This window comes from Coregonus clupeaformis, chromosome 37 (assembly GCF_020615455.1).
Source record: "Coregonus clupeaformis isolate EN_2021a chromosome 37, ASM2061545v1, whole genome shotgun sequence".
NCBI classification, from domain to species: Eukaryota; Metazoa; Chordata; class Actinopteri; order Salmoniformes; family Salmonidae; genus Coregonus; species Coregonus clupeaformis.
Genome location: NC_059228.1, coordinates 36020815 through 36031902, shown reverse-complemented (window position 1 = coordinate 36031902; position 11088 = coordinate 36020815). Strand labels below are relative to the sequence as shown.

Genomic DNA, 11088 nt, shown 5'->3' with positions numbered 1-11088 from the left:
AAAGCTGAGGGAGGGGGCTGTAGAAATGTAACCACTCTTAAATTCACAGACAGAGCTATGGATACAAGGACGAACAATCCATGATATAACATAGTTTTAACCATGTTTTGAGGCTAAAGTGTTTGTTTACATTTGTTGTTTACAAACACTGGAGTAAAACAAGTTAGTGATGGGGTATGACAGCTGTTATAGTTATATTCTTTCAAGAATCAATGGCTATACACTGTGTACAAAACATACTCTTTCCATGACAGACTGACCAGGTGAATCCAGGTGAAAGCTATGATCCCTTATTGAGGTGCCCTGTTAAATCAGCGTAGACACACGTTAAAGAAGGCGTTTTAAGCCTCGAGACAATTGAGACATGGATTGTGTGTATGTGTGCCATTCAGAGGATGAATGGGCAAGACAAAATATTGAAGTGCCTTTGAACAGGGTATGGTAGTAGGTGCTAGGCACACCAGTTTGAGTGTGTCAAGAACTGCAACGCTGCTGGGTTTCATGCGCAACAGTTTCCCGTGTGGATCAAGAATGGTCCACCACCCAAAGGACATCCAGCAAACTTGACACAACTGTGGGAAGCATTGGCGTCAACATGGGCCAGCATCCCTGTGGAATGCTTTCAACACCTTGTAGTCCATGCCCCGACGAATAGAAGCTGTTCTAAAGGGTAAAAGTGGGTGCTAACTCAATATTAAGGTGTTCCTAATGTTTTGTACACTCAGTGTATATTATTAATGTATAAGCCCCAAAATTAATGTAGCAACTGTGGATTGCCCCTTTAACAAAAGGGCTGCTTTTTCCTTCATTGTATAAATATTACAAAAAAACACCAATATGGTGAATATAAAATCAAGGAAGCCAGGAGCAATCCTGAGAAAATGTATTCCCCCCTACCATTTCCTATTAACTTTTGAGCAAAACACTAAGGCATCATCTCAAATTGATTGAAAAACTCAAGCCTGTTTCAAACAAATGTTAAACAACCATATCTTCTGAAAACAGTAGGACAACTTTATCTATAAGTCCATAGGTGTCACTCCATTTAGTCTATAACCAACAAGGAGTTAAGTTCATAAACTCAATGTTCATAGTACAGACACTCAACCAACCAGAGGTCATACACCTCTTTATGCAAGTCCACGTAAATTTGGCACATTATTTGATCGATTGAGGGAAGTTTTTTTCTATCACTTTGGTGCAATTTTCAAAAGTATGTGTAGTACACTTTCACAATTCTTAGCACAATAATCGAAACAGATCATCAAAATGGCTCATGTTTCAAAACTAAGTGCATTTACAAACAAATTCACAGTCACTTGTCCACTACAAGTATCTGCTTTTCATTACTTTTTATATGATTTTCCTGTCATTTAACATGCTCAAAACTGAAAACTACTGAAACAAAATTGTATAGTGCTTAGTTACTACATTGACATCCTCCATCAGCCAGTGTTCTTCAATAAGAAAAAGTGGAAGGCAGTCACTATGTGCTACCATTTGGAATTATGGTGTAGTGTACCATGTACTGCTGAAATACCTGGGTTGTATACACTATTACACAATTCCACCCATAATCTGAATTTCATTGACAAACTGATACATTTTTTAAGCAGAGAGACAGGCGATAATTTATCAGTTGAAAAGTCACATAAAAAAGGTGATCTTGGACAATGTTGCATGGGGCAGAAATGGCATGCATACAACCTGTAACACCAATACTTGTTTATTGTAGCCTACTGCTTTACAATACTTGCCTCAATACTCCCATTTTTTATGATTTGTTCTTCGCATGTACTATATAAGGACACTGAAACTGTAAGACTGACATTTTTTCATGCTCAAAACCTCCAAACAAATTGTTTAAAAAAATTGGTTTTTAGTTAAACACCATCTATTATTCCTTCGATTCAGCACTTCAAAAATATCAGTTTTGAAAATGGTATAATGTATTTTTTGCTATTGGATTAAATGTTAGTTAAAATGACGAAACGGTGAGCCTGTTATTATCTGATGGATTGGTGACTAAACAAAATGTTCTCATGGTATTTGAGAAAAAATTCCATGAAAGACTCCAGGACTAGGAGATGAAAGATGTGTTCAACTCCAATGAAAGGTTTTGAACATAAGACATAGGCATTAAAAGTGTTATCAGTTTCAAGTTTTGTGCTTAGAGTTTTGAAAATATACCACTTACATCTGAAGAAATGCACCAAAGTGATTGAAAAAACCTGTAAATGTTCATTTCACAGTCTTTGATTTAAATGGAATATTAAAAGATTTCTCCTTCATTAGATCCAAGTTTAACGAGAATGTGGCTATGCCTGAAATTGTTAAAAAATATATATATATTCAAAGGATGGATCATTACAAGTCCAGTTCAGTTCCTCAGGACTCAGTGTTGTCCTCCTTCGAATATTCCTCCACAAGCTTCTCATAAGAGTGTCCGTGTTCTGATCCATCGCTGGTGAACACGGACCCTTCTGATTCAGAGCCCTGCTCCTCTTTGGAGTCAGTCTCCGACTCTACATTTTCATCGCACGTGGTGATTGACAGCTTGGCTTTAGCGTCGTCGTCATCATCCTCCAGGTTGTTGTTGAGGACGTTCTCCTCATCAATAAAAGTGATGTTCGCATTCTGGAAGATCAGGGACTGGTACTCTTTGGAGTCCCACAGTCGTCGGCCGCCCATACCGCAACCTCCACCACCGCCCAGGCCACCTCCTCCGCTCTCCTGGTCCACCTCTTTGTCCAGTTGATTCTCGTACATCCTTTCCTGGTCCCCGTCCAATTCCCCCTCCCCATGGTCCTCTGTGAGCAGCATCCCGTTCTCCGAGCCCAGGAGGTAGTTCTTGGACTTCGAGAAGGCCACTGTGACACGGTCACTGAAGCTGTAGCGCCGCTTCTGCCGCGGTGAGCGGTCCAGGCTGAGGATAGTGTTGCTGTTGCAGGAAACTGTGTCGCTGCAGCTCTTGGAGCGATTCGCCTCCTTGGCCTTGTTGCTGGCGGCATTACCGTCGCAGTGGTCCTCGCCATCTTTCTTGGCGCCAATCTGCTTGATGAGGTCGTTGTAGCCCTCTTGCTTCTTGGATAGGAAGCTGAAGATGTTGACGTCATTGCCGGTGGGCGGCGAGTGGAGGGCCTTGTGGCTCTCCTTGTAGTGCCTCAGCTCGTCCAGGGAGAGCTTGCGCCGCTTGCGTCGTTTCTTCAGAGCCTTATGGGCCTCCACGACCATGCGCACCTTCCAGTTGAAAAACAGGGAGAGCCAGGCCAGTCCCAGGTAAATCCACACCTCCACAAAGTAACGGTACAGAGTGGGGTAGTCTGCATTTGGATCCACGCCTGAATAAAGAAAAGCAGGAAGGGAAAGTTTGAGAATGTACAAATGTCCTAATGTCAATGTCACATTTTTCTAGAGGTGCGTCTTTGACTTTTTGGGAAAGATTTGTTTAGACAATGTAATTAGCAATCAATTTCATACAGTAAATCATTTAAGTTATAATTAGGGCTATTATCAAAATGTCAACTTGATGACTAAAAGCACTTTGCAGTATCAAATGTTAGATTAGATGAAGGAAAAGCAGCCAACAAGTGCTCAGCATATGTGGGAACTCCTTCAAGATTGTTGGAAAAGCATTCCGGGTGAAGCTGGTTGAGAGAATGCCAAGAGTGTGCAAAGCTGTCATTAAGGCAAAGGGTGGCTACTTTGAAACATCTCAAATATAAAATATATTTTGATTTGTTTAACACTTTTTTGTTTACTACATGATTCCATATGTGTTATTTCATAGTTTTGATAGATTTAGATATAATTTAAATTAACCACATGACAATGATTTTGACATCCAAAGACTATTAAAAAATAAATGTAACTGTTCCATGAAAATGTGCATATAAAAATCATAACTGGCACGTAGATCAGTAGTAATGGTAAGATAAATTGGCACTGAAAATGGAAATGGTTGTCAAACCCTGGTGTAGCCTATTACTGGAAACTTCAGGAGCATAACTGCAGAGTCTGCAAAGGCCAGCAGCAGCGGGAGGAGGGATGGGAACATTTGTTTTTTTATTCTGGTTAGGCTATCTTGATCTCTGCCTCCCTCCTGAGTCATTTATGGGTCTTAATTATTTAATCAAACAACATGCTTAAAGCATGAGACAAGCTCAGTACATGCACTATATATACAAATGTATGTGGACACCCCTTCAAATGAGTGGATTCGGCTTTTCAGACACACCCATTGCTGACAGGTGTATAAAATCGAGCACACAGCCATGCAATCTGCATAGACAAACATTGCCTACAAATCGTCTGTCCTCGGTTGCAACACTCATTACACAGTTCCAAACTGCCTCTGGAAGCAACGTCAGCACAATAACTGTTTGCAACTGCTCACAAGCCTAAGATTACTATGCGCAATGCCAAGTGTCGGCTGCAGTGGTGTAAAGCTCGCACCCATTGGACTCTGGAGCAGTGGAAACGCGTTCTTTGGAGTGATGAATCACGCTTCACCATCTGGCAGTCCAACGGACGAATCTGGGTTTGGCGGATGCCAGGGGAACGCTACCAACTTTGTGGCAACAGTTTGAGGAAGGCCCTTTCCTGTTTCAGCATGACAATGCCCCTGTGCACAAAGCGAGGTCCATACAGAAATGGTTTGTCGAGATCGGTGTGGAAGAACTTGACCAGCCTGCACAAAGTCCTGACCTCAACCCCATCAAACACCTTTTGGATGAATTGGAACGCCGACTGCGACCTAATCACCCAACATCAGTGCCCGACCTCACTAATGCTCTTATGGCTGAATGGAAGCAAGTCCCCGCAGCAATGTTCCAACATCTAGTGGAAAGCCTTCCCAGAAGAGTGAAAGCTGTTATAGAAGCAAAGGAGGGACCAACAACATATTAATGCCCATGATTTTGGAATGAGATGTTCGACGAGCAGGTGTGCACATACTTTTGGTCATGTAGTGTATAGTTGATTTTATTCAAACACATAGGGTGTGTCTATATATGGGAAAATAGACGTTTAAAAATGTAGACCAACTGATTGGTCGAAAGAAAAGACGACTCTCGTTTGACCAATATATTTTTTTTGTCGGGGACAGCCCTAATGCGAGTAGACCGCTGACTGGCCAGCTCATCCTCCTCAGAAGGATGAAATCCTCCTCTATGAGGAAATAGCAAGCATTTCTTAAATGGTCTGTTTGAGATACAAGTTTGAGGTGGGGTTTAAGTGTTTTTTTTCTCCAATTTATGCTTTGGCCACAATTACGAGTATAGGACAAGTCAACAACATTATCTTTTGTATACATTAACAGAATATTAACTTTTAAAAGTGAGATTTTCACTTGACAGTTGCTTTAAGCACATTTCTGAGGAAGTGGTTACATTATTGCTGGAGAACTACTTTACCATAGTGGGTAAAAAGGTATGTTGAAAATAAAAAGTACCTCAAGTTGGCTCAAAAATATCACTAACAGTATGTATGCATAGACAGATACCCATAAACAAGCGAAGAGCTTGATAATGCAAGGGTGATGATGAGTTTACCTGCTACAAGGTCACCAAAGCCAATCGTGGTTAAGGTGACAAAGGAAAAGTACAAGCCCTCCACATAGGTCCAACCCTCTTGAGACATAAATATAAATGGGGGGATGACCAGATGGACCAGCACACCCCATAGGACAAAGATGGCTGTGCAGGTAAACTGGGCCTTTCGCTGAAAAACAAAAAAGAATGCAAAAACAGGTTAAGTGAGACAAATGCAGTGTCTAAGGAATTCACTTATTTCCCTCTGATCATTTTAACTTAGACAAAGAAATGTTAGCCATGTTAGATGAAAAAATATTAGACGAAAAGTATCTTTCTTACCAGCGAAACCCCTCTCTTGGTAAGGTACTGACCCAGGTGCTTGGCCCTGCCTCCAAAGAACTTCCCAAGCTCACTGATCCAGGTAAGACAGAGTGGCACCCCGAAGAGCCCATAGAAGATGCAGAACACCCGTCCTGCTGACGTTTTGGGGGCAATGTTGCCATAACCTGTCAGAGCAAGAAAGGATAGGAAGGGGTTAATAGTAGTATTCAAATCAACAGCATTAAAACATTAACACTTCTTTGTTTTGACCAATACAGATCATAGGGGACAAATTCTGCCAAAAGAAAGCACTTTTCATAACCACAGTTTATATAAAATCATTTTCACTAATGATAAATGATAGAGACTTGGTAAGGCTGAATAAACATGTCAAATCATCAGAAAGAAACCTGTTGGCATTCGGAGTAACAAAATAAGATAAATTACTCTGCTGACAAACTAAACCAACAATAAAGACCAGTTCTCTAATCTGGCTTTTCTTCACCCGATCCTATTTTATCTGTACCGTACATTTAGATTATACAGACATGGACAAAAGGGCAAGCAATCCACCCTAATTGAGAGTGTCCCATTGTCCCATTAGATTAATGTTTAGCAGGTCATTACTGAAAGATTATGAAACAAGATCCACAAATCCTTGCACAATAACTTATGGATATTTTCTGTCTTGTTGCATCAGTTAAGATATTCCCTTTTCTGCTTGACTATAAACCACAATTACATAAGCTCCATGTGACTCTCTCAGGACAGTTTGCCTACCTATAGTTGTGATGACAGTAGCAGCGAAGATGACAGCATTGGGCCAGTTCCAGTTGTTGAAAGTCTTGCTGCCAGTGATGGTGACACCTTGTCCGGCAGCATCCGACACCACCTGGGGACAAAAACAGCAGTGTGGCATTAGTGAATTGAAGGCAAAACTGGGATGCATGTCATTTCTCTCGCTATAAACAGGTCACTCTTGAAAAATAATGTTTTATCTTAGTGAGACAAACCTTGCAGCCTAAATGCATACGCACACCCACTCACACAGAATGGTCAATAACATCAAGAGGGCCCATTTTCTGGCTAATTTAAGGGAGAAAGGGAGGGAAGGGGGCAGTTGTGTCTGAGCCCCATTTCTCATACCACATCTTTCCCGTGAGCCATTGATTTTATCTCCAGATGCACTGATGAGCCAATGATTGCACTCAAGGACCCTAGAGGCCCATTCCTAACCTGAAGGGTTTACTATCACAAATACTGCATATGTTGGTGGAGAAACACAGGAAGATGGGCACTTTTTGTCTCTAAACAACCATTATGAAATTACACAATCATAGATAAAAGGACCAGCTGGGTTAACACATGGTCATCTTTCCAGATGGATATCGGCTGGTCAAAATCACAGCCTCCATAATTTCAACTTAACAAAGGTTTTGGACTTTCCATAATGTCTCTGGATTTAGAGAAGGGAAGTCAGTAAGGCAATAGCAGAGTTTAGTTTTGGTTTAAATTGGGGGTGTAAGCGGAGAGCTAATGTAGAAAACGGAGGGAAACTGAATCTCAGGATTATGTGAACTCTTATTCAGGTGCTGCCTGCAGCCAAAATGTAGTTTTGCATGTCTAAGAAGAGGTTCCCAGTCCCACCCACATACCCAGATATGATAAAACTAGGTCATGCCTTTTACGAAACTGCAGTGACGATTTGGTGTATTAATTTTCCTTTACTTATACATAACTAAGCATTCTTCCTCTGACATAATAAGTATGCAGGCCTTTTCAGGAATTGCAGCTGGTGCAAACACACAAAAAATAACCAAACAAAACCTGCAAATGAGAGATGAGCGAGTTTCCAAGGAGGACCTAAATAATCATTACAAGTTTCATGTTTTATTAGTCGTATGTACAGGATACCCATGGTATACACCATCCAACGAAATTCTCACTTGCAGGTTCCTTCTTGACAATGCAACAACAATAAGAATACAAACATAAAGTAAATGGCTCAGGCACCGTTTTGAGTAGATGTCCTGGATGGGTGGGAGCACAGTACCAGTGATGCACTGGGCCATCTTCACCACCAGCTGGAGGGACTTGCGGTCTTGGACGGAGCAATTCCCACACCAGGCCGCGATACAACCGGTCAGGACGCTCTCGATGGTGCAGAGGATCCGGGGTGGCATGCCAAATTTCTTTAGCCGCTTTAGGAAGTAGAGACGCTGTTGCGCCCCCTTGTAGTGCTGTTGTTGATCCATGTCAAGTCCTCGTGATGTGGACGCCTAGGAACTTAAAATTGCCAACTCTCTCTACTGCAGTCCCGTTTATGTGGATCGGGGCATGTTCCCTCCTCTACTTCCTGAAGTCATCAATCAACTCCTTTGTTTTGCTGACATTGAGGGAAAGGTTGTTGTCCTCGCACCACAATGCCAGTTCACTTACCTCCTCCCTATAGGCTGACTCGTCGTCGATGGTTATCAGGCCTAGAACCGTGGAGTCATCAGCAAACTTGATGTCGTCAGCAAACTCCCGTTTACCCAGTCGTGGGTAAACAGGGAGTACAGCAGAGTGCTAAGGACACACCCCTGGGGGGACCCTGTGTTAAGAGTTAGTGTGGAGGTGATGTTGTTGCCACAACCTGTGGTCTGCCCGTCAGGAAGTCTAGGGTCCAGTTGTGAGGATCCTCACAAAGGTGTTCCTCTTGTTCAGATGTGTTAGGGCCATGTAAATAGCGATAGAAATTGCAACTTCCGTGGATCTGTTGGAGCGGTAGGCAAATTGGAGTGGGTCCAGTGTGCCTGGCATGCTGGCCATGACCAGCCACTCAAAGCACTTTATGATGACTGGGGTGAGTGTGACCGGGTGATAGTCATTTGGGCATGTCACCTTGTTTTTCTTGGGCACTGGGCCGATGGTGGTCTTCTTGAAGCAGGTGGTGGACTTCAGCCTGGGACAGGTTGAAGATTTCTGAGAAGACACATGCCAGCTGGTCAGCACTCACTCGGAGGATGTGGCCAGGGATGCCATCTGGGCTGGTGGCTTTGTGAGTACTCACTTGGAGAGCGAAAGCACCTAATTGTCCGGAGCAGCGAGAATCTTCCTGGTTAGCTCGGTATTGAAGCTTGGTATTGTCTGCCTTGAAATGAGCATAGAATGTGTTAAGCTCATCTGGGAGGGAGGCTTCGGTGGGCACCACACAGCTGGATTTGCCTTTCTAGTCCCTGATAGTCTGTAGTCCTTGCAACATGCGTTGAGTCGGAGTTGTCGAACAATTCAAGTTCGAGTATGTATTGTCTTTTTGCATCCCTAATGGATATTCGGCGCTCATAACTCCTTGCCTTGTACACGTCGCGCCACTGAGTCATCAGGATTCATTCTGCGAACACTGAATGCTGCAGTATGGGCTCTCAGTATGGTACGGATAGCCCTGTTCATCCAGGGTTTTTGGTTGGGGTATGTCCGGATTGTTATTGTGGGTACAACATCATCAACACATTTCCTTATGAAGCCTGTGACTGAGGATGTATATTCCTAAATGTTGATGGATAATTTCTGGGTGGATGAATATTTGATATTCCAATCAAAACAGTCCTGCAGCATCAAGTCTGCCTCCTCTGTCCAGCGTCTCACTATTCTCGGAGTTGCTACTTTTAGGCGGGGAGTAGGAACAGAGATGTGATCCGATTGGCCGAAGTGGGGCTGGGGGGTGACTTTGTAAGCATCATGGATGATTCTATATATACTGAACAAAAATATAAACACAACATATAAAGTTTCATGAGCTGAAATAAAAGATCCCAGAAATATTCCATAAGGTGCACAAATTTGCTTACATCCCTGTTAGTGAGCATTTCTCCTTTGCCAAGATAATCCGTCCACCTGACAGGTGTGGCATATCAAGAAGCTGATTAAACTGCATGATCATTACACTGGTGCACTTTGTGCTGGGGACAATAAAATGCCACTCTAAAATGTGCACACAACACAATGCCACAGATGTCTCAAGTTTTGAGGGAGCGTGCAATTGGCATGCTAACTGCAGGAATGTCCACCAGAGCTGTTGCCAGATAATTTAATGTTAATTTCTCTACCATAAACCGCCTCCAACGTCATTTTAGAGAATTTGGCAGTACGTCCAAGCGGCCTCAAAACCGCAGACCACATGTAACCACGCCAGCCCAGGACCTCCACTTCCGGCTTCTTCACCTGCGGGATCGTCTGAGACCAGCCATGGACAGCTGATGAAACTGAAGAGTATTTCTGTCTGTAATACAGCCCTTTTGTGGGGGAAATCCATTCTGATTGGCTGGGCCTTGTTCCCAGTGGGTGGGCCAGTCTCCCAAGTGGGTGGGCCTATGCCCTCCCAGGCCCACCAACGGCTGCATCCGTGCCCAGTCATGTGAAATCCATAGATTAGGGCCTAATTAATTTATTTCAAATGACTGATTTCCTTATATGAAATGTAACTCAGTAAAATTGTTGAATGTTGCGTTTATATTTTTGTTCAGTATACATGGTCCAGCATGTTGTTTCCTCTCGTGGGGCAGGACACATGTTGGTGATATTTTGGAAGACTTGTTTTAAACGTGCTTGGTTAAAATCTCCCACGACAATAAAGACTGCTTCCGGGTGAGAGGACTATTGCTGGCTAATGTTCTTGTACAGTTCGTTGAGTGCTACCTTGATGTTTAATTGTGGTGGTATGTACACGGCTGTGATAACACAAGTGAATTCACTCGGCATATAGAAGGGTAGGCATTTTAGCATCAGAAACTCCAGGTCGGGTGAACAGGAGCTAGAGATGTTTTCAACTTTGGTACACCAGGAATTGTTGATGAGGAAGCCGCCGTTCAATACATACGGAAAATGGAAAAGCCATCTGGTTGAATAGCAGAGTCGAATGCATGTCCTGTAAAAACAAAAGACAGCATTACCTGATGTCCCTCTGCGATTGAAGCCTTGCTCTGAGTTCAAAGTTTATTTTGCAGCGATTGGACATTAGCCATCAGGATACTAGGAAGATGAGGCTGTCGCCAGTCTTTCAGAATAGCTTGGAGTCACACTTTCCTTCGTCGCCGACGTTGCCTTCGGTCATCTAGATCAGCCGCAACAGGTAGGCCCACTGTGCGGGGAACAAAGGAGTGAATGTAGTATTCCAGATCTGGGAGGCTGAGAGATAAGTGTGTAGCTTCCGATTCATGACCCAGAAGAGTTTGTCGTCGTAGGAAATTATTTC

At 43.0% G+C, this 11088-nt stretch overlaps 1 protein-coding gene across 1 annotated transcript in view; it reads right to left on the bottom strand.

The window, feature by feature from the left end:
- Positions 1 to 583: 583 nt before the first annotated feature.
- LOC121539679 (potassium channel subfamily K member 5) overlaps positions 584 to 11088 on the bottom strand; it is a 47696-nt gene continuing 37191 nt past the window's right edge. The window contains exons 2-5 of the mRNA XM_041848350.2: positions 6636 to 6747; positions 5874 to 6040; positions 5553 to 5721; positions 584 to 3341 (exon numbers count right to left, since the gene is read on the bottom strand). Coding sequence (XP_041704284.1) covers positions 2389 to 3341; positions 5553 to 5721; positions 5874 to 6040; positions 6636 to 6747 — 1401 coding nt within the window. The 3' untranslated portion in view covers positions 584 to 2388. The remainder of the gene's footprint in view (positions 3342 to 5552; positions 5722 to 5873; positions 6041 to 6635; positions 6748 to 11088) is intronic.